General features: G+C 38.1%; 2 protein-coding genes across 7 annotated transcripts in view; both read left to right on the forward strand.

Moving 5' to 3' along the window:
• The window catches only part of TBC1D31 (TBC1 domain family member 31), a 75,852-nt gene that overhangs the window by 34,091 nt on the left and 17,457 nt on the right, over positions 1–24,304 (forward strand). For 5 of the 6 annotated variants that reach the window (XM_064384559.1, XM_021673621.2, XM_064384560.1 and 2 more), the window contains exons 8-16: positions 126–302; positions 3,802–3,881; positions 3,959–4,105; positions 9,727–9,860; positions 18,677–18,810; positions 19,121–19,300; positions 21,204–21,436; positions 21,697–21,849; positions 23,106–23,241. In XM_064384559.1, coding sequence (XP_064240629.1) covers positions 126–302; positions 3,802–3,881; positions 3,959–4,105; positions 9,727–9,860; positions 18,677–18,810; positions 19,121–19,300; positions 21,204–21,436; positions 21,697–21,849; positions 23,106–23,241 — 1,374 coding nt within the window. Of the gene's footprint in view, positions 1–125; positions 303–3,801; positions 3,882–3,958; positions 4,106–9,726; positions 9,861–18,676; positions 18,811–19,120; positions 19,301–21,203; positions 21,437–21,696; positions 21,850–23,105; positions 23,242–24,304 lie in introns of those variants that run through there. The other variant, XM_064384563.1, reaches the window with a different exon arrangement.
• Positions 15,839–16,899, forward strand: LOC105716786 (high mobility group protein B3-like). Its single transcript, XM_064384139.1, has one exon. It carries the CDS (start codon positions 15,983–15,985, stop codon positions 16,541–16,543), a length of 561 nt encoding a protein of 186 aa, XP_064240209.1. The 5' UTR covers positions 15,839–15,982; the 3' UTR covers positions 16,544–16,899.

Below are 24,304 nucleotides of genomic sequence, written 5' to 3' on the forward strand. Positions count from 1 at the left end.
TTTTGCCTGAAGAATAATTCTGCATATTAAGACATATTATTAAAGCAAATTTTGAAAGTCATATATTAACAGATCTCTCTTCCAAGGATATCCATTAGAATATGTATATTTATTTTTCCATTTAGCCACCTCCACCTTTAGTGAAAGTTATTGAAGATTTGCCTAAGAATAAACTGAGTTCCAGTGATCTTAAGATGAAAGTAACATCAGGAAGAGTACAGCAGCCAGCAAAATCTAGGGAAAGCAAAATACAAACTAGAATATTGAAACAAGACCTGACTGGTAATTTTGAAAGTAAAAAGGTAAGAATATTTGGTAATTAAATTTTGTTTGTTGTGACTCTGCTATAGACAAGTCTTATGATTTCTAAGCCATCACCACTCTTCCCTCTCTTGGGAATTAAAGAGATTAAATAAAGAGAATAAAGTTGTAAATGAAATTATGCACAGGCTGATCTTACTCCTGTCCTTGAGTGATCTTCTCACCTCAGCCTCCCAAAGTGCTGTGATTACGAGCATGAGCTACCGCACTCAGCCATATTACTTTGAGAAAGAAAGAAAATATAGCTATTAATAGAGAAGTTACATTATTTTCAAGGGATTTTAAAACTTTTTAATGACAAATATATACACACATATATACAAAGTACACATTAAGTATACACACAGCTCAGCAAACTTTCACAAATTGCACCCACCATGTTACCAGCACCTGGATCAAAAACTGGGACATTAGCATCAGCTTCCTGCTCCATTCCACACTCTCTCTCTCCCTTACCCCCTGAATAACTATTCTACTGATACACTGTAGATTAGTTTAGTAAATACTGTCAGTTTTCCTAAGTGGTTGATTGAAAAGTTGTTGATTTACATTCCTACCAGCAGTATTTCAGAGTTCTAGTTGCTCCATATTCTCACTAATAATACCTGATACTTTTCACATTGATTTTAGTGCAGTGTCCTTCCTGATCCATGGTTTCACTTTCCATTGTTTTGGTTACGTGTAGTCAACTATGCTCCAAATACATTAAAAGGAATATTTCAGAAATAAGCAATTCATAAGTTTTAAATTGTACACCATTCTGAGTAGCATGATGAAGTCTCATGCTATCTTGCTCTGTTCCACCTGGCACATGAATCATCATTTTATCTGTCATAGTCACTCAGTAGCCTCCTGTTTATCAGGTCTGTCACAGTATCACAGTGCTTGTGTTCATTCAAGTAACCCTTATTTTGCTTAAAATCTTCTCCAGAGCACAAAAGTACTGATATTCACATATTGTCAGAATTGTTCTATTTTATTATTAGTTATGATTGTTAATCTCTTACTGTGCCTAATTTATAAATTAAACTTTATTACAAGTATGTATATGTGGGGAAAAACATAAATATATTTAGGGTTCAATATTACCTCTAATATAAATATTAGAGACCTGGTGCCCAAGATTTTTACTAGAGGCTTGTTCTGTAGGTACCCTGTTTAACAGGCTTCAAATTTCAGACTCCCAGAAGGAAGGCGGGCATTCAGCATAAACCACATTGTATGAACAGTTTAAGCACAGTGAGCCACTCTTAATTGGTTCTGGGGCTGGTAAGAACTCTCCTGAAATCCAACTTCTAGACACCAGCCAAAGGCCAACCTTGCAAGTAAGCCCTGTAAGAGTAGCAGGCTCAGACCAGCTTGTGTTAAATTTTTTCTGCACATACACATTTCCACATGAAGAAATAGAGCATTACCAGTAGCTGTGGAGGCCCTTGTGTGCTTACCTCCCATCACATTTTTCTCCCTGCTCCATATATATATATATAATACATATATATATTATATATAATACATATATATTTTATATATATATATAACCATTGTCCTCACTTTTGTGTTAATTATGCCCTTGATTTTCTTTATAGTTTTATAACCTCTTCATGTAACTCTAAACAAAATATTATTTCTTTAAAGGAAAAACTGAATAGCAGACACAAGCCTAGCCTAGTTGTGTAAAGATTGGGCAATATTGTTTCTATTTGATGAATGCTTTAATGCAACGATAAGCTGAATGGTGTCGCTGAGACTTTCTGACTTCAGCTTTCCTGAGAGTTTGCAGGACCTTTTCTGGGAAAACTGGTGGGAATGGTCATGAATAACTTTGGGAAGTAAAAGGCTCATCATGTCAGGGTATCTGGCAGCATTGTAGTGTGGATCATATCTGGATATCCTACAGAAATATGTCAAGGAATAGAGCTGCTTCCAAGGAAACCATAGCCAGCTCTAAAAAGTAGGTCAAAGTAGAAGACTTCGATGGGGTGAAATGCAAGTCCTCAACTAATCTTTGCATTAGCACAAAGGAAAGAAGGAAATTTATCAGCTTATGGTCAAGACAGGAACAGATCAAATTGAGGCCAAACTCTCCAGGGCATTTTATCCTTTGTTTAAAAAGAGGCTTCAGTGGCAGCAGATACCTTGATGATGAAGGCAGTCTTCCTGGATCATATTGCTCTCATTTGCACTGGTTGCCCTCTATACCTTGCACATGGCACTCAAGTGGGAAGTCTTCATTTACCATCATCTTGGGTTTTCCCTTCACTCTTCTCTTACATTGGACTACCTGTTTATTGTGGTAAAAAGAGCACTAAATCAGAAAGTCTGGCTTCAAGTCTTGAGCCAAGATTTAGCAGATTTGTGACCATGAGCAATTCACCAAACTTCTCTGATTTTCCCATTTTCTCAAATAAAGGAAGACATCTCATCTGTTTCATATAGTTGTTAGATCCAGTGGAGATAATATATGAAAACAGTTTTATAATCCTAAATTCTATAAAAATTTTTTTATTAAGATAAAAATTGACTTAAAAGTTTCAGATATAAGGGACTATCAGCAGGAACTGGTGTTTGTTAGGATAAAATAGTGAACTACACATGTGTTTCTGCCAGACTTGTCCTTGATGCTTTAATGCCAGGAATTGCTTAGAATTTTAAGGAAAGATAGAGATGGGGGTAAAGCTAGCTGAATCGATTGCTCTTTGATGCAGGGATCAGCAAATGACAGTCCATGGGCCTAATCCAGCTATTCAAGCTGAAAATGGTTTTTGCGTTTTTAAGTGGTTATATATAAATGTATAATATTCTTGATTTTTCTTCTTAGCCCACAAAACCTAAAATATTTACTAAGTGGTCTGTATTAGCCCGTTTTCACACTGCTATAAAGAATAGTACCTGAGACTGGTCAATTTATAAAGAAAGGAAGATTAATTGACTCACAGTTCCACATGGCTGTGGAGGCCTCTGGAAACTTACAACCATGGCAGAAGGTGAAGGTGAAGCAGGCACTTCTTCACAAGGCAGCAGGCAGAGAGAGATAGGAATATGTGGAGGAGGAACTTTCAGACACTTACAAAATCATCAGATCTCTTGAGAACTCACTATCACGATAATAGCATGGGGGAACTGCCCCCCATGATCTAGTCGCGTCCTGTTGGGTCCCTCCTTCAACACATGGGGATTATGGGAATTATAATTCAAGATTAGATTTGGGTGGGGACACAGAGCCAAACCATATCATGACCCTTTACAGAAAAAGTTTGTCAAGCTTGTCTAGGGAAGATACTATATCATGAACTTTATTGGCTGTGTATATGCATGCTCAAGAGAGGGAGAGATGGGAGCGGGGAAAAGACCTATGGTACAGAAATATTTCTATGTGTTATTTTCTAAAGTTAGAAAGTCACTGGGGAACTAGATTACCATTTGTCACCTTTTCAGTTTTAATGATTATGTCATTTATTAGTACTGTCTTTTTCTTTATAGAATGAATTACCAGATGGATTAAACAAAAAGCGTTTACAAATCTTATTAAAAGGCTATGGTGAATATCCAACAAAATACAGGTACAATTTAAATTCTGTATGTTACATCAATTTTACTCAAAAAAAATTTGGGGGGTTAAAATATATTTTTATTTCAGAATGTTCATTTGGCGCTCTCTACTACAACTGCCTGAAAATCATACTGCATTTAGTAGCCTCATAGATAAGGGGACTCATGTGGCGTTTCTCAACCTTCAGAAGAAGTACCCCATCAAAAGTAGGAAACTACTCAGAGTATTACAGAGGTATGTTCTATATATTGCAGCAACATGTATGAGACCTGTAACTAATAATTGCAGTGTTTTAAAATCTTCTGTTTATAAAATATTGTTTGGTCAGTTTGATTATCTTTATGTGATACGTTGTTTTAATTTTAAAAATGTACATACACATATATTACATATGAATATGAGTTTGTGTTGCGTTCTAGAAAATTGGACTCTTTCAGATTAATCTAAAAGAACATTCCAGAACTTGGGGAGGCCAAGGTGGGTGGATTACCTGAGGTCAGAAGTTGGAGACCAGCCTGGCCACCATGGTGAAATTTATGATGTCTCTACTAAAAATACAAAAATTAGCCAGGTGTGGTGGCAGGCACCTGTAATTCCAGCTACTCAGGAGACTGAGGCAGGAGAATCACTTGAACCCAGGAGATGGAGGTTGCAGTGACCCAAGATTGTGCCATTGCACTCCAGCCTAGGCGACAGAGCAAGACTCCATCCAAAAAAGAAAGAAAAGAAAAGAAAAAGAAAGAAAAGCAAGAGGCATAGTAGAAAGGGCTTTGAATTAGAAGGCAAAAGACCTAGTAACAGTAGCTCATCCTTTAACATGCTTTTCATGTGTTAGGCACATTTAACTTACAGGTAAAAAAACTGAGGCATAGAGAGATTAGGAAATATGATCAAGTCACAGCAGTGGTAGAGCTAAGATTAAGCCCAGGTTCCAGAGTTGAAGAATTTTTTTAAAAATATTTTTTTATGGCCAGGTGCTGTGGCTCATGCCTGTAATCCCAGCACTTTGGGAGGCTGAGGCGGGTGGATTACCTGAGGTCAGGAATTCAAGACCAGCCTGGCCAACAAGGTGAAACTCCAAAAAATTAGCTCAGCGTGGTGGCAGTTGCCTGTAATCCCAGCTTCTTGGGAGGCTGAGGCAGGAGAATCACTTGAACCTGGGAGGTAGAGGTTACAGTGACCTGAGATTGCGCCATTGCACTCCAGCCTGGGCAAAAAGAGCGAATCTCCATTTCAAAAAAAAAAAAAAAAATTTATTCTGAAAAATTTCAAGCATGAATAAAAATAATGTAACAAATATCCCATGCCCATCACCCAGCTTCAGTGGTTGCCAACTCATGGCCAATCATGTTGGGTGAATATTCCCACTCACTCGACACCCCACAGCCCAACATGTACACACTCCCCCTGCTAAATATATAGATATGTATCCCTAAAGGATAAGGACTCGTTTTCTTTACCGTAAGCACACTACCATACTCACACACAAAAAAGAATTAATAATTCTTTATTATCTTCACATATTCAATCAGCATTCCTCTGATTGTCTTAAAAAAATTTTCTCATGTAAACTTGTTCAAATCAGGGTTCAAACAACCTGTACACATTCCATTTGGTTGATACCTTATTGAGTTTAATCTATAGATTCTGACTACCTCTTTTTTTTTATTACAATTTATTTTTTGGGGGCCTGGCGCGGTGGCTCATGCCTGTAATCCCAGCACTTTGGAAGGCCAAGGCGGGTGGATCACGAGGTCGAGAGATCGAGACCATCCTGGTCAACATGGTGAAACCCCGTCTCTACTAAAAATACAAAAAATTAGCTGAGCATGGTGGCGCATGCCTGTGATCCCAGCTACTCAGGAGGCTGAGGCAGGAGAATTGCCTGAACCCAGGAGGCAGAGGTTGTGGTGAGCTGAGATCGCGCCATTGCACTCCAGCCTGGGTAACAAGAGCGAAACTCTGTCTCAAAAAAAAAAAAAATTATTTGTTGGAAGAAACCAGGTTATTTAATCCATACAGCCCTCTATGTTGTGTATTTTGCTGATTTTATTTCATAGTATTGTTTAACATGTTTCTCTTTCTTCTGAATTTACTATAAACTGACAATTAGAGCCAGGGGCTTGATCTGAGCCAAGGTCTTTATTTTCTCCCTTTGATAATTGTTTCTTTGGCTTGCAAGAAAACTTCCTAGGAGGTTTTATGTACTTCTGTTAGGTGGATTGTAATTCATACCTGACTGTCTCTTTTGGTGATGTTACTGTCCATTGATGATTATTGCCTAGATCCATTATTTAACTAGAGATGAGCAAAACAGTGATAATATAATTCTATTCCTTCTCATTTTATAAACTGGGAAATTTCTCTAAAGAAGAAGTTCTTAGGATCAACTATTTGGTTACTCTAAGATACAACCCATGTAGGAAAGGCAAGTTAAATGCTTGGTACCATTTTTTAAAAAAAAAAAACAGTTTCAGAATAGTAAACTGATTACCTTGGAGCCTTCCAGAGTGATCAGTGTATTATTATGAACTCAGATTTAACATATAGGCCTTTTCAATAGATAGAACCAGGAGTTCATACTAATATTTTCAATTCAGATTTAATATTACAAAGTTTTTGCACAGCTTCTTTGATTTTGTATTTGTATCTTTTTTCTTATGCTAAAAATCTTGATTGCTAACAACATTGACATAATTCCTTATTTTCTTTAACACACATAGACACACACACCCACACAATGTTTTTTAAGCTCCATATATGTATACTGTATAATAAAACTATATAACTGTAAATAATAACAATGTGAATATTATGATTATTGAAAATAGTCCAAAATATTTTTTATAGTTCTTTTTTTCCTTAGGTTATATCCCACTAGGCATATATAATCAAATTATTGTTTTCATTTTTGTTTTTGTTTTTTGAGACAGGGTCTTGCTCTGTCACCCAGGCTAGAGGGCAGTGGCATAATCATAGCTCACTGTAGCCTTGAACTCCTAAGCTCACCTGATCCTCCCACCTTAGCCTCCCAAGTAGCTGCTACAGGTGCGCACCACCATGCCTGGCTAATTTTGTTTTTAAGTCATCTCTCAACAAAGTAATCTGATGTCAGTCAAAAGATGGGAACTTATTGTTGAATACGTAACTTCTGTAATTATGAAAGTACTATCCTTAGGAGAACATGTTCTTGTATTTAGGTTGATTTCTAGCCCTTCCAGTAATGTGGAATTCCATTTCCTAGACTCAGTAATGTTGCTAATCCCTCCCTCCTGGGGTTGTTCTGCGTATTGTATCGAATAATAAAAAATGTCTGAAGTAGCCTATTAACTCCATTAACTATATTAGTTCCCTATTGCCACCATAGCAAATTACCACACATGTAGTAGCTTGAAAACAACACAGATTTATCCTTAGAGCTTGGTGGGCAGAAGTTCACCATAGGTTGGATCTCACTGGGCTAAAATCAGAGTGTCAGCAGGGCTACATTGCTTTCTAGAGGCTCTGGGGAGAATCCTTTTCCTTACCTTATCCAGCTTCTGCAGGCTTCCCACATTTCATGACTCAGGCCCACTGTCTCTGTCTTCAAAGCATCTCTCTGACCATCTACGACCATCTCTGTAGTCGTATTTTCTTCTGACCACAACCAGGAAGGGGTTCTTTGATTTTAAGGACCTGTGTGATTAGATTGGACCCACCCATGTGGTCCAGGATAAATGCCCTCACCCCAAGGTGCTTAACCATATCTGCAAAATCCCAGGTGAAATAATATCTTCATGGATTACAGGGATTAGAGCATGGGCATCTTTTGGGGAGGGAAACAATTTGCATTATTCTGCTTGCCACATTAACTATAAAGTATACTTCTTAGAAAAATAATTTATATTTAAACAGTAATGAGAGGGAATTAGCCTTAATAGTAAAAGCTATTATAAAGCTAAAATAATTGAAATTGCTGCTGATACATAAATTGATATGCAGAGTTAACAATAGACCCAGCTACATTCAAAAATGACTTGTTTTTAAAGATGACATTTCACAGTGATGAAGAAAAGTTATTTAGTAAATGACATGGAATAACCAGCTAGCCATCTAGAAACAGTTGAAAGTATACCTCATATCTTACACCAGGATAAATTCTGCTTGAACTAAAGATTTAATTACTTTTTTAAAAAACAAAACCATCAAAGTATTAGAAATAAATGTGGGGTTAGCAGTCTGAAACTACTTTATGTGTAGAAGCCACTTTTTGTATACAAATAACTAAATAGAGATGAGAGCCGGGTTTCTTACACTCAGAGAAAGAAGATACAAGTAAGAAAAAGCATTCGAATGAATCTTGCAGTAGTTGATTGGAATCGATAGTGTTGGTTCTTAACACATGTGCAGATAAATAGACACAGAAAGAAATAAAGATATGTATGTATGCAGGAGTTAGTGTACACACATATATTTCCAAGCTCTGTCTACCGAGAGGGCCTAGCAATGACACCCTGGTAGCAGTGAGCCCACCTACTGGTGTAGGGAAAATACAAGATGAACCTGAAGCATCTTTTAGTGCCATAAATTAAGGAAGTGCTCAGAAAGGATAGGCATGTCAAAAGGGCACATGACTGAACCTGAAAGTTCCAGTGGACAAAGCTGGAACAATTCGAGGAATAAAATAAATAACAATCAATTATAACTTGTAGAATAAAATAAATATCCATGAGTTTATCTTGACATAAATAATTAAATAAAGACAAATGAGGGAGAAGGGTGAGTTCTAATAAATGAAGAAGGAATCAGAGAAATAGAAAATCACCATCAGAACACCACAGTGATAATTGTTGGAGGCAAGATCCACCAATTGGTGCTAAAATTAGTGGGCAAAAGTTCTAGGAGTGGCTGGGCGCGGCAGCTCACACCTGCAATCCCAGCAGTTTGGGAGGTCAAGGTGGGCGGATCACCTGACGTCAGGAATTCAAGACCAGCCTGGCCAACATGGAGAAACCCCATCTCTACTAAAAATGCAAAATCAGCCATGCATGGTGGCACATGCTTGTAATCCCAGCTATTCGGGAGGCAGAGGCAGAAGAATAGCTCGAACCCAGGAGGCGGAGGTGGTGGTAAGCCAAGATCGAGCCATTGCACTCCAACCAGGGCAACAAGAGCAAAACTCTGTCTCAAAAAAAGAAATAAAAAGATTGGAAGCAAATGCCCAACAATAGAGATCATGTTAAAGAAATGAAGGTGGCGGGACACCAGTGGCTCACGCCTCTAATCCAAGAACTTTGGGAAGCTGAGGCAGGAGGATCACTTGAGCCCAGGAGTTTGAGACCAGCCTGGGTAACATAGTGAGATCCTGCCTCTACCCACAAAAAAATTAGCCAGGCATAGAGGCATACACCTGTAGGCCCAGCTACTCAAGAGACTGAGGCAGGAAGACCACTTGAGCCTAGGAGTTTAAGGCTGCAGTGAGCCATGATTGTGCCACTGTATTCCAGCCTGGGTAACAAAGCGAGGCCCTGTTTCAGAAAAAAGAAAAAGAAAGAAATGCAGGTATATTGATTCAAAGCTGTCATATGCATCTGTAAAATGTCTTAAGGAAGGTGTGCATATACTGATATACACTATTTCCAAGATACCATTAATTGAAAAATGCAAAGTACAGAACAATTTTTATAATATACTACCATTTGTGGTTTTTTAAAAAAGGATTTATACTTTTAACAGTGGTACTTCTGAAGAGGTGAACTACATGATAGGGGTACCAGGAAGAATCTTCACCAAATACACCTTTTGTATAAAATTTTTATCATGTGAATATATGATTTATTCAAGTAAAAGTTAATGCTAAATTATTTTATTCACAGAACCTTATCTTCATTAGCTCACTGGTCTGTCATTTTTAGTGACACACCGTATCTTCCACTCTTGGCATTTCCATTCGTAAAATTATTCCAGAACAACCAACTCATCTGTTTTGAAGTTATTGCTACTCTCATAAGTAAGTAAATACTTATTAAAGTATGAGATCAAGAATGGATTTTTCTACATTTTCCTGATGTCTTTGCACCTTTGCAGCGTTTAACAATTCTAGATGTCTCTACTTTTAAGTCAAGAAAGTGTGAAACAATAAGATATCAAGTGGCCGGGCGTGGTGGCTCTCACGCCTGTAATCCAAGCACTTTGGAAGCCAAGGCAGGCGGGTCACCTGAGGTCAGGAGTTCATGACCAGCCTGACCAACATGGTGAAACCCCGTCTATAAAAAAATAAAATAAAATAAATTTTTAAAAAAGATATCAAGGCCGGGCGCGGTGGCTCACGCCTGTAATCCCAGCACTTTGGGAGGCCGAGGCAGGTGGATCACGAGGTCGAGAGATCGAGACCATCCTGGTCAACATGGTGAAACCCTGTCTCTACTAAAAATACAAAAAATTAGCTGGGCATGGTGGTGCGTGCCTGTAATCCCAGCTACTCAGGAGGCTGAGGCAGGAGAATTGCCTGAATCCAGGAGGCGGAGGTTGCGGTGAGCCGAGATCGCGCCATTGCACTCCAGCCTGGGTAACAAGAGCGAAACTCCGTCTCAAAAAAAAAAAAAGATATCAAGCATAAAGTAGACAGTTGAAGCATTCATATGTAAACCTTTTTATTTAGAAGAAAATTTGGATAAGTTTTTAAAGATATTATAGACTGGATTTTGCTAGTAAGAATGAAGCAGATCAAAGGAAATCCAGTTACTCTTTTTTTTTTTGTAGGGGGGACAGAGTTTTGCTCTGTCACCAGGCTGGAGTGCAGTGGCACGATCTCAGCTCACTGCAACCTCCGCCTCCCGGGTTCACATGATTCTCCTGCCTCAGCCTCCCCAGTAGCTGGGACTACAGGTGTACACCACCACGCCCAGCTAATTTTCGTGTTTTTAGTAGAGATGGGGTTTCACCATGTTGGCCAGGATGTCCTCGATCTCTTGACCTCGTGATCCACCCATCTCAGCCTCCAAAAGTGCTGGGATTTCAGGTGTCAGCCACCTCACTCAGCCTGCCAGTTATTCTTCATAGGACTGTTACAATTGTCAAGCACTGCACATAGCTCCTATGGTTTAATACTCAAGTGTTGGCCTCTGTCCTCATCCTCTTCATACATAGCTGATGTTTATTAAGCATTTTCTGTGTACCAGACAGCATTCTTAGTGTTTAACCTTTATTCATTTAATCCTTAAAATAATCCTATGCTGTAGGCATTATTTATCCCCTTTTTACAAATGAAGAGCCTGAGGCACAGAGAGTGTGAATTACCCAAGGTTAGTTTAGGGGCAGAGAACTCAGTCAGGCAGATTTCATCGTCTGTACTTGGAGCTGTTGTGTTTATTCTCCATCATCATCATTTACACTGAAAAGTGAGTCATTATTTTCATATTAGTAAAATCAGGTCTGTTAAACTGAATCAAAATTATAGATTGGTTTAACAAAAATCATGTTATATGTACTTTGTTACCTAATTTGTTGTTTTTATACAAAGGAGATATGTAATTTAACTTAAAATTCTGAAAAGTAGAAATAAGAAAAAGTTTCAAGCGTATAGATGTTGTATATTTTAGTGTATTTTTCTTAACCCTTCTGTTAACATTGTACTTGTTTTGATAATTTTTTTGCTAATCGTTGGAGAAATTTTGAAAAATATGAGAAAACACACAAAAGAAAATTAAATTTACCAATATTTCTCTTCTACAAAGATAATCTTTGAAAATGGTGGTTTCTTATAAGGGCATTTATTCCCAAATCATTAAATATTTGTGAAAAACATCATTTAGGCCAGGCACGATAGCTCACACCTGTAATCCCAGCACTTTGGGAGGCCGAGGAAGGTAGATCACCTTAGGTCAGGAGTTCGAGACCAGTCTGGCCAACATAGTGAAACCCTGTCTCTACTCAAAATACAAAAATTAGCCAGGCATGGTGGCGTGTGCCTATAATCCCAGCTACTCAGGAGGCTGAGGCAGGAGAATAGCTTGAACCCAGGAGGCGGAGGCTGCAGTAAGCCGAGATTGCTCCATTGCACTCCAGCCTGGACAAGACAGAGGGAGACTCTGTCTCAAAAAAAAAAAGAAAGAAAGAAAGAAAGAAAAACATAATTTATTGTCTGCATAATATAGTATTTCATCTTATAGATATATCATTTATGTATTCTTCAACTGCAAGAATTTTGTTTTTCTAATTTTTCCACACTTTTAAAGCAGTTTTTTGTTGTTATACTACATTTACTTCATGTTATATATATATATATTTCCCTTATTTTTATACATTTCATAAACATTTTTATTGGCTGTTATTACATAATGTGCATATACTAGTTTAATCTTCTGTTCTGGGATATTTAGATTGTTTCTAATTTTACCTCTTTTTTTTTTTTTTTTTTTTTGAGATGGGAGTCTCACACTCTGTCACCCAGGCTGGAGTGCAGTGGCACCATCTCTGCTCACTGCAACCTCCACCTCCTGGCTGATTCTCCTCCCTCAGTCTCCTGAGTAGCTGGGATTATAGGGACCCGCCACACCATGCCTGGCTAATTTTTGTATTTTTAGTAGAGACAGTTTCATCATGTTGGCCAGGCTGGTCTCAAACTCCTGACCCCAAGTGATCTGCCTGCCTCGGCCTCCCAAAGTGCTGGGATTACAGGCATGAGCCCCCCACATCCAGCAGTTTTACCTATCAAAAAAAAAAACAATGTTATAATAATCTTCACATACAAACATAATAATTTCCTTTGGGTAGATTCCCAGAATTGGTGTTATCAGGTTATAAAATATGAATAATTGGGTTATTATTACAAAAGGGTTGTCATATGGTTTGGATGTGTGTCCCTCCAAATCTCATGTTGAAATTCGATCCCTGATGTTGGAGGTGGGGCCCATTGGGAGGTGTTGGATTATGAGGATAAATCATTCATAAGTGGCTTAGCACCACCCCTTTGATTGTAAACAAGTTCTCGCTCAGTTAATTCACACGAGATCTAGTTGTTTGAAAGAACGTGGTACCGCCCGCCTGGTGCTCTCGTTCCTGCCCTCTTCCTGGGGTCCTCGCCTCATCTCTCGCTCCTGTCTCTTCACTTCCTGAAGCAGGTGCTAGAGCTCTGCTTGCACAGCCTGCAGAGCCATGAGTCAATTAAACCCTTTCCTTATAAATTACCCAGGCTCAGGTATTTCTTTATAGCAATAGAAAAGCAAACTAACACAGGTAGTAGTTTACCTGCCAATAGCACTACATGTTTTAAAAGCAAAAGAAACACAATAACAAAGAGACAAGCCAATTAAAAAATGAGTAAAGGACTTGAATAGACATTTCTCCATAGGCAGTATATAAATGACTATCAAGCGTATGAAAAGATGCTCAGCATCATCAGTCATTAGGAAAATGCAGACCAAAACCACAGTGAGATGCCGCTTCGTACCTGCTAGGATAGCTATAATTTAAAAATGTTATACATATATTATTGAGGATGTGGGAAAATTGGAACTTTCATTTATTGCTGGTAGAAACGTAAAATAGTGCCGTCACTGTGGAAAACAATTTGGGACTGTGAAAAACAGTTTGCCATTTCTTCAAAAATTCAAACATAGAATTACCATATAAACCAACAATTTCACTCCTGGGTATATACACAAAAGAACTTTAAACTGAGAGTCAGACAGATACTCATGTGAATGTTCATAGCATCATTATTCCCAATAGCCAGAAGATGGAAACAATCTATTAACAGATTAATGGTTAAACAAAGCATGGTATACACACACATATACCACACTTACATGAAAAATAATGGAATATTATCCAGCTGTCAAAAGAAATGAAGTCCTGACACATGCCAGCTGCCACATGGGTGAACCTTGAGAACATTATGCTTAGTGAAATAAGCTAGACACAAAAGGACAGATATTGTATGGTTTCACTTAGCAAATATCTAGAATAGGCAAATTCATAGACACAGAAAATAAATTAGATATTACAGGGGCTAGGGAAAGTGGGACAGAGAGCTAGTCCTGAATGAATACAGAGTTTCTATTTGGAGTATTGAAAGGGTTTGGGGAATAGATAGTGGTAGTAATTGTATAACACTGAATGAGATTGATGTCTCTGAATTGTACACTTAAAAATGGTTAAAGTGGCCAGGCACAGTGGCTTATGCCTGTAATCCCAGCACTTTGGGAGGCTGAGGCGGGTGGATCACTTGAGGTCAGGAGTTTGAGACCAACCTGGCCAACATGGTGAAACCCCGTCTCTACTAAAAATACAAAAACTAGCCAAATGTGGTGGCAGGCACCTGTAATCCCAGCTACTCAGGAGACTGAGGCAGGAGAATCACTTGAACCCAGAAGGAGGAGGTTGCAGTGAGCTAAGATCGTGCCATTGCACTCCAGCTTGGGTGACAAGAGCGAAACTCCGTCTCAAAAAAAAAGAAATGGTTAAAGTGGCAAATAGCATCTATTTTACTGTAATTAATATAGAAAGAAACAAATTATAGGTAATTTAGGTAGGCATGCAAAACAGTTCTTTATTTCTGGTAAAATCTTATTACATAGCCAAAATGTTTTATACTAAGAAAATTGATTTTTCTCTTCTAAACAAACATGCCTGAAATCTAAATTTGGGAGATTATTGTTTCCTGTGGGATGGTCAGCATGAGTTGTGGATTTTTATCAAGGGTCTCAAATTAGTTTTACTCAATAAACCTGTATTAAAGAGTAATGTTTCAGAGGGGAGCGAGTGAGGAGGCTGCCTCTGACTCCTGCTTTCAGCAGTACCTGGAGCTCCACTGGTGCAGGTGCAAGCCAGATGGATGCCAGGTGACTGCCTCACTGAGGAAAGAGAACTACACCCTGGCAAGGCAATCCCAAGAAGCTGAGAGGCAGAATGTCATCACATGCGTTTTTTGTGCAGATTTGCCAGGAGAAGCACCCAGATACTTCAGTCACTTTCTCAGAGTTTTCTAAGAAGGGCTTCAGAGAAATAAATAGTCTGCTAAAGAGAAGGGAAAAGTTGAAGACGTGGCAAAGGCAGACAGGTCTCGTCATGAAACAGAAACATAAACCTACATCCCTCCTAAAGGGGAAACAAAGAAGTTCAAGGATCCCAGTGCACCTCACAAGAGGCCTCCTTTAGTGGTTTTCTTGTTCTGTTCTGAATATTGCCTTGAAATCAAAGGAAAACATCCAGCCTACCCATCGGTGATGCTGCAAAGAAGCTGGGAGAGATGTGAGGTGACACCACTGCAGATGACAATCAGCCTTTTGACAAGAAAGCAGCGAAGCCGAAGGAAAAGTGCGAAAGGATGTTGCTACATACCAAGCCAAAGGAAAGCCTGATGCAGCAGAAATGGGCACCCTCAGAGCTGAAAAAAGCAAGAAAATGGAAGAGGGCGAGGAAGACAAAGAAGACGATGAATATGTTGCTTCTAGCACAGGTTTTTTTTCTTGTCGATAAAGCATTTAACACTCCTCTACACAACTCACTTTTAAAGAAAAAAGAAATTGAAATGTAAGGCTGTGTAACATTTGTTTCAATAGTACAGTGTCTTTTTTGTATAGTTAACATACTACCAAATGTCTTTAGATAGCCTTGTCCTGGTGGTATTTTCAATAGGACTAACTTTGCCTGGTAGACTACAGGAATTATCAGTTGACATGGAAATTTACAAGCAGGTTTTTGTTAATGCAGAGCACAAACGAGTTATTCTGTAAGAGGGTAGTAGTTTTCCATCTTCAGTTTTCTCTGAAGTAGCTTATACAAATAATTGTTTTGTTAACTAAATATCACTCTGTAATTGCAAAAAAAAAGTTGTAACAGTTTTGTTGACATTCTGAATGCTTCCAAGTAAGCACAATTTTTAAAAATTTACTGAATTTCAGCTAAGTACTAGCATTGCTCGGATACACCATCATTTTGGCTGTTAGGTTTATAGCCTAGTTGGGACTTAGAAGACATTTTGAGAGAAAAGTCACTTTTGAGGCAGCTCTCGTGGAGGCAGCTAGCACGAGGCTGGGGAGCGCTGAGCAGCACGTCGTGCCCTGCGCTGCCCAGACTAGCGAACAATGCAGGATGGCTAAAGGTGACCCTAAGAAACCAAAGGGCTAGATGTCTGCTTATGCCTTCTTTGTGCAGACGTGCAGAGAAGAACATAAGAAGAAAAATCCAGAGGTCCCTGTCAATTTTGCAGAATTTTCCAAGAAATGCTCTGAGAGGTGGAAGACAATGTCCGGGAAAGAGAAATCTAAATTTGATGAAATGGCAAAGGCGGATAAAGTGCACTATGATCGGGAAATGAAGGATTATGGACCAGCTAAGGGAGGCAAGAAGAAGAAGGATCCTAATGACCCCAAAAGGCCACTGTCTGGCTTCTTCCTGTTCTGCTCAGAATTCCGCCCCAAGATCAAATCCACAAACCCTGGCATCTCTATTGGAGACGTGGCAAAAAAGCTGGGTGAGATGTGGAATAACCTAAATGACAGCGAAAAGCAGCCTTACATCACTAAGGCGGCGAAGCTGAAGGAGAAGTATGAGAAGGATGTTGCTGACTATAAGTCGAAAGGAAAGTTTGATGGTGCAAAGGGTCCCGCTAAAGTTGCCTGGAAAAAAGTGGAAGAGGAAGATGAAGAAGAGGAGGAAGAGGAGGAGGAGGAGGAGGAGGATGAATAAAAAAACTGTTTATCTGTCAAAAAAAAGAAAAATCACTTTTATGGATAATTTGGAATATATTTGTAAAAAGTCTTTTTTAGACACTAGAGTCTCTTTTATGGCCAGACATAAAGTCATTGGGTTTAGCAAAGAATTGCCACATAATTATTATTTCTCTGTATTTTGCTGTCTGTCAGTTCTCACACTCTGTCCTGTACCCATGCTTTTGTGGTGGCATCAAAGCAGAATAAAAATACTTAGGAGCAGACAGATGGTTACTGTATGCAGTAGGGTATCCTCTTGCTAATGAAAAACAGTACTCTCTTAATGAAGATTGTAAGGATCAGAGCTTTGGGTGTGTGTGTGGTGTTTTAAATTCCCAGAACTAGCAGTGTCTGAGACATAATAGGTACTCAGTTGCTAAACCATATTTTCCTCTTAAAATTAAGAGCTAGGCCAGGTACGGTGGCTCACACCTGTAATTCCAGCACTTTGGGAGGCCAAGACAGGCAGATCACCTGAGGTCAAGGGTTCGAGACCAGACTGGCCAACATAGTGAAACCCTGTCTCTACTAAAAATACAAAAATAAAAATAAAAATGAGCTGGGCATGGTGGTGGGTGCCTGTAATCCCACCTACTCGGGAGCCTGAGACAAGAGAATCTCTTGAGCCCAGGTGGCGGAGATTGCAGTGAGCTGAGATTGTGCCACTGCTCTCCAGCCTGAGCCGCAGAGTGAGACTCCGTCTCAAAAAACAAAAAACAAACAAAAAAAAAAGAGCTACAGATAATTTGAAATGTTTTTTGATGTTCAGTCTTTGCAAGATTTTATTTATGACTTAATTATTAACTCAAATTTAAATGATCAATAAGTGAAATAATGGAACTCCAGAATCGGAAAGTTCTTATAAACCATTAAAAAAACAATTTAAAAATGGTTCTTAAAAACCATTTAAAAAATTTTTTAATTAACTAAAGGAGAGGTTAAACAATCCTACTGAACAAACAAACCGATGGTCTTACATGCGGTTTTGAGGACAATTCGTGGGTCATTCTACTGATTACAGAGCTCAAGTGAGTTAAAGTCAGCCTTAGAAACCTAGTCAGTTGAATATATTCTACTTTGGACTACCTGACTTTCAAAGAATGCCACCATTACTGATTGGTTGGTTTTCAAGTCAAGTTTGCTGAAACAAATTGTCAATGATCAATTAGATTTAAAACCAGTCCTGGTGACTCTTTACTGGTTATTCCTTGTTACTATGGTTATAGCACAATCGGTCTTTTCCTCAGAATGAGAACTTTTTTTTCTTTTTTTTTTTTTGAGACGGAATTTTGGTCTTTTGCCCAGGCTGTATGCAGTGGTGTGATCTCAGCTCACTGCCACCTCCACCTTCCAGTTTCAAGTGATTCTCCTGCCTCAGCCTCCCGAGTAGCTGGGATTACAGGTGCCCGCCACCACGCCTGGCTAATTTTTGTATTTTTTAGTAGAGATGCAGTCTCACTGTGTTGGCCCTGCTAGTCTCAAACTCCTGACCTCATGATCGCCCACCTTCGCCTCCCAAGGTGCTGGGATTACAGGTGTGAGCCACCTCACCCAGCCAAGAATGAGGACACTTTTATTGTCATTATAACATTTAATGGATTAGGGATACAGTATATATACATTTGTTGTTATATATTGCTAATGTAATTTTGAACATTTTCCTTAAGCTTTTCTAATTTTGATTACATATGAATTTTAATAGATTTGAGGAGATTGGCATGCTAACATTGATGACATTTTAATGAAGGCCTAAATAGGGACCCTTTTAAAAAGATCATTTTGTTAATCACATGATAAACAAAACATGAGTCAGGAACCAGAGTGCCCTGTAACTAGGATCAGGAGTACTTTGGGAATTTGTGTTTGTTTGTTTGTTTTAATTAACACTTTTTCATTGACTAAGGAAATTTGCAAAATTTCTATAAACATAAGATACTATGTTAACATGATAGAATTTTTAAATCGATCGTCATACAATATAAAGAGTTACATTTTCTATTATTCATGGATGTACTGAGAACGTAAAAATTGGATACATTTAAGAATTGTGAAGTTTTTTGATAACACACAAAGATATTTAAAGATAAGTTTTCTTTTTTTTCCTTCATAGTGAATTGGTGTCAACACTGGTTTGAGTATTTTCCTAATCCTCCTATCAATATTCTTAGTATGATAGAAAATGTTTTGGCATTTCATGACAAGGAACTGCTGCAACACTTCATAGATCATGATATAACTTCCCAGGTAAGAAGCAGAAGGTTTTTAGAATAACATGCCTTATTTTGTAAGCTAACATTGGTTCTGGTGTAAACAGTATTTTTTTGAAGGAGTATAATAAAAAGCATACTACATTTTGTATTTTTAACAGTATTTCATTATTTTCTTCATTAAACTGCCTTCCTGAAAGTCTGTAAAAAAAGGGTCCAAATTAAGGTGGTTATTTTATAATTATGTATTTAATACGATTTTCATAGCTTAAATAAGGGAATATTACCAATGACTCTGTTTTTACTTTTCCTTAGAAAATTAATAAATTTTTCCTCATCTGTTGTAGCTATATGCATGGCCTCTTCTTGAAACTGTGTTCTCGGAAGTGCTGACAAGAGAAGAGTGGCTGAAATTGTTTGACAATATCTTTTCCAACCATCCTTCCTTCCTTCTGATGACTGTTGTAGCCTACAACATATGTTCTAGAGTGCCTCTGCTCAACTGTAATCTTAAAGATGATTTTGAGGTAAATATTCTTGTTCTTAAGAGGAAGTTCTCAAATATCAGTTATTTCTTTTCTTCTATCCTTTTTTTTTAAATTTTTTATTTTATTTTTTTGAGACAGAGTCTTGCTCTGTTGCCCAGGCTGGAATGCAGTGGCGCAATTTTGGCTCACAGCAACCTCCGCCTCCTGGGTTCAAGCAATTCTCCTGTCTCAGTCTCCTGTGTAGCTGGGATTACAGGCACGTGCCACCATGCCCAGCTAAGTTTTGTATTTTCAGTAGAGACAGGGTTTCACCATGTTGGTCAGACTGGTCTCAAACTCCTGACCTCATGAACGCGCCACCTCAGCCTCCCAAAGTGCTGGGATTATAGACATGAGCCACCGCATCCAGCCATATCAGTTATTTCAATTGAAAAATCCATTTATTTATTGAATCCTTGTTATATGTCAGACACTGGTGCTAGATGATAGGAATATAAAGGATAACAAGTTAGACCATATCACTACCTGTGTACAGTTTATAGACAATAAAGCAGGCAATTATAGCAGGCTAGTAGTCTTATAATCATAGCTAAAGAAAAGAATCATGATAATATTGGGGTTTCTGCTTTTTCCTTGCTTTTTTTGTTTGTTTGTTTGTTTTGAAACAGAGTCTTGCTGTGTCACCCAGACTGGAGTATAATGGCTCGATCTTGGCTCATTGCCACCTCCACCTCCCGGGTTCAGGTGATTTTCCTGCCTCAGCCTCCTGAGTAGCTGGGACCACCCCCAGCTAATTTTTTTGTATTTTTGGTAGATGGGGTTTCAGCATGTTGGCCAGGCTGGTCTCGAACTCTTGACCTCGGGTGATCCACCGCTTTGGCCTCCCAAAGTGTTGAGATTACAGATGTGAGCTACTGCGCCCAGCTGCTTTTTGCTTTTATAAAGGATATTTAACAGGTAGAGAGTTGTTATTCTGTGCCTATCTTATCATGACCCATCTGGTCTTAGATAGTCTGAATGCTTATCATACATGCAAAAGGTAACTATAAGAGCTTTGAGACCTGGCAGGAAAGTGTCTGAAAGAAAGCATTAGAGATCATTATAAAAAGTAGAGGTTCTTTTGGTAGACAAGATGAATTAGTTGGGTACTTGTATGTGTGTGACTTTAGTGTGTCCAATTAAACTTTATTTTTACCTCATGATCCCATGATACATTTATTTGTATCTTCCAGCAAAACAAGATAATGTGGAAACATTTCAGATATTTTTTAAAAATCAAGCTAATTTATTTTCAAAGGCTAATTTATTTTGGATTTTGAAGAAAAATAAAAATCCAAGCAGAGTTTGTTCCATTGTTGAAGCATTCTTTTTTTTATTGTAATAAAAGCCTTCATTTTAAGTTAAAATGTGAACAGTTTTTTGTCAGAATTTCTTATGATTGTGAAACTCTGTTACAGTTTTAAAATAGTCTTCATTGTAAAACTTGAGTAGAGAAAAGCTTTAATGAATTTGCAAAATATGTGGTTTTTTTTTTTTTTTTTTTTGAGACAAAGTCTCACTCTGTCGCCCAGGCTGGAGTGCAATGGCGCAATCTTGGCTCACTGCCACCTCCACCTCCAGGGTTCAAGCGATTCTCCTGCCTCAGCTTCCCAAGTAGCTAGGATTACAGGCACGAGCCACCACTCCCACCTAATTTGTTTTTTGTATTTTTAGTAGAGACAGAGTTTCACTGTGTTGGCCAGGCTGGTCTTAAACTGCTGACCTCGTGATTTGTCTGCCTTGGCCTCCCAAAGTGCTGGAATTACAGGTGTGAGCCACCTCGCCCAGACAAAAATGTATACTCTTAAAGATAGATTCACATTATTTAAAATTCTTGTTTTATTTCTACCTCATAATTGCTTTGTCAAGTAAATCTCAATTTAAACACCAAGTTTTCTTACAGTTTTTTTTTCACCATCGGAATAACCTGGATATAAATGTTGTGATTAGACAAGTTTATCATCTCATGGAGACCACGCCCACTGCCATTCATCCAGACAGTGTGCTTCATGTTTTTGTTGCACTGACAAAAGGGCAGTATCCAGTATTTAATCAATATCCAAAGTTTACTATGGACTGTCAGACACAGGAACGAGAAAGAATAAGGAATGATGAGTTGGATTACCTAAGGGAGAGGTAATTATGGAATAGTTGTTCTTTTTCTGATACAGTGAACTCTGTTATAAACATAATAAGAAAGTTTTCATGAAAAATACATTTAAATTATTGAGTATTTGTGTAAAATCAGAGTTTGAAGGCTAGAAATATTATAGTTAATTCTTACATATAGAAATAAAATGGATTCTACATTAATCAGTATACATTTTGTGTTTCGATGATTCTTGGATTTAAATTACTTAGGTAGAGTGTTTTCATAATAATATTATCTACTTCAGGCAGACAGTTGAAGATATGCAAGCTGAAGTCGACCAGCAAAGAGTTGAAGATGAAGCTTGGTACCAGAATCAGGAGCTGCTTCGTAAAGCTGAAGAAACAAAAAGAGAAATGCTCTTACAAGAGGAGGAGAAAATGATACAGCAAAGACAGAGGTATGTCTGATCACTTTAAAAAAATCTGGACATAGGAGTTAGTCAAGTAAGTTTTGTGTTCTTTCAATTTTTTATTTTAGGAATAACGATATACATAGGATTACCAGCTGTAGTATTTCTATTACGCAACTATTAAGTTAATAAAAAGAATCTTTATATACCACTTTTCAAAAAATTGCTCTGTAGTGATTGTAATTCTGAAGCTATACTGCATACAGTATAGCTTTGCACACATTAATGTATCTTGAAGGACATTATTTAGAGACATTTCTATAGTGGGCAGAAATGTTTTGTAATAAAGTGCTGGGTATATCACCTTTAGTGGAGTATAATTTTTTGAATTGTGTTTCAAACATATCTGTGTGACCTGACAGTTGTAACATAAAACGATTATGTCATTACTGATTTAACACTTTGAAGAACAGGGGAATGAGTATTAAATGTGTATTCAAAAGTATGTTAGCTAGGTGTGGTGGCACATACCTGTAGGATCACTTGAGCCCAGGAGGTGAAGGCCAACCTGAGCAACATAGTGAGACCCTGTCTTTTAAAAAAACAAAAAAGCAAAAACTTAAAAATAAACACATAGGCTGGGCACAGTGGCTCACACCTGTAATCCCAGCAATTTGGGAGGCCAGGGCAGGTGGATCACTTGAGTCAGGAGTTCGAGACCAGCCTGGCCAACATGGTGAAACCCCATCTCTACTAAAAATACAAAAATTAGCGGGGCAGGTGGTGCATGCCTATAGTCCCAGCTACTCGGGAGGCTGAAGCAGGAGAATTGCTTGACCCCGGGAGGCAGAGGTTGCAGTGAGCTGAGACTGAGCCACTGCACTCTAGCCTGGCAACAGAGCAAGACTCCGTCTCAAAAAAAATAAAAATAAAAATAAAAGTATGTTAATAAGGTAAAATGTGTAAATTAAGTAAAGTTACGGGATAAGCATGGAGACTAAGCCTAACTGTTGGGAAACTCACTTCTGTAAGTGTTTATTGATTCTCATTCTTAGATGGAACTTTATGTAACAGATATATAGTGTAGGTTAAAAGGAATAACTGAACTGAGCCGGTGAGCTTTCTACTGCAGTTCTCAAAGCATTAAGTATACGTCATTTTTGGTAACAGTGGAGCATTGCTGGCATTTCAGATAAAGGATATCAATTGTATTGAAGTGATTGGAGTGGTAGACCTGTTATGAAAAAATTAAATCATATTAGGAATTGCTTTATTTGTTCCACTTGATATATTTTGTATTTAAGACTAGCTGCTGTGAAGAGAGAGCTGAAAATAAAGGAAATGCACTTACAAGATGATGTAAGAAGGCGTTTTCTGAAGCTTCAGCAAGATCAACGGGAAATGGAGCTAAGAAGACTGGATGACGAGATTGGGAGAAAGGTTTATTATTCTTTCCTTTTTTTTGTTTTTTGTGTTTTGTTTATTATTCTTACCTTAGTTCTCATACATCATCTCCATTTACTCTCACTTAAATGTAATGAACACCTTCAAATTAAATAATATTCCTAGAGTCCACCGTGAATACTAAATAGCCCCTTTAATTTTATTTACTTTTCCCCTCAGCTTTTATCATTCTCTTTTGTATGTCATGAATGGCTAAATATTTAAGAAATGCCAGGAAAATTAGTCAAGTGTCCTTGGTGACTATGGTGACTATTTGTCTAAAAATAGAAATAATCAGTATCAGTTAACCATTAAGTTATTTTTTTGTGACAGAGTCTTGCTGTGTCACCCAGGCTGGAGTGCAGTGGCGCAATCTTGGCTCACTGCAACCTCTTCCTCCCAGGTTCAAGCGATTCTCCTGCTTCAGCCTCCCAAGTAGCTGGAATTACAGGTGCACACCACCATGCCCAGCTAATTTTTGTATTTTTCATAGAGATGGAGTTTCACCATGTTGGCCAGACTGGTCTCGAACTCATGTGATCTGCTCACCTTGGCCTCCCAAAGTGCTGGGGTTACAGACGTGAGCCACCACACCTGGCAGTTAATTTTTAATTAGGTGACATATTCTTTTCATATGAAAATTATCTGTGGTCAGTATAAAAATAAATCCAGTACAAAATATATAGAATTAAAAATGGACCTTCTCCATTAGTCCTCATTTTATCCCCAGAGAAACACTGTTAAAAAATGGTTAATTACATAGCCTTTCAGGTGTGTTCTATGATAGAGGTGTAATTATAGTCATGTTTATGTGTATCTATTTCTCCTTTTGTGGTAATAACCCATTGAATGGTTTATTTAATTTTTTTGTTATTGGACATTTAGATTATTTGCAGTGTTTTGCAAATAACAAAACCTTGCCACATTGTATGGATCTTTGAGTACTTGCACACATACTTTTGTTGAGTAACTTCTAAATTATGCTAAATTGTTCTCTAAAAATGAAGAAGTTTAAGCTATTTTAAGTCTGTAAGAGTACCCATCCCCTATTATAGTCAGT

The sequence above is a fragment of the Aotus nancymaae genome, unplaced genomic scaffold (assembly GCF_030222135.1).
Source record: "Aotus nancymaae isolate 86718 unplaced genomic scaffold, 86718_ANA_hifiasm-v0.15.2.pri h1tg000036l, whole genome shotgun sequence".
NCBI classification, from domain to species: domain Eukaryota; kingdom Metazoa; phylum Chordata; class Mammalia; order Primates; family Aotidae; genus Aotus; species Aotus nancymaae.

Bases quoted from the DNA above. Each gene is read 5' to 3' on its own strand.
- LOC105716786 (XM_064384139.1), top strand. From the start codon at position 15,983: ATGTCTGCTTATGCCTTCTTTGTGCAGACGTGCAGAGAAGAACATAAG.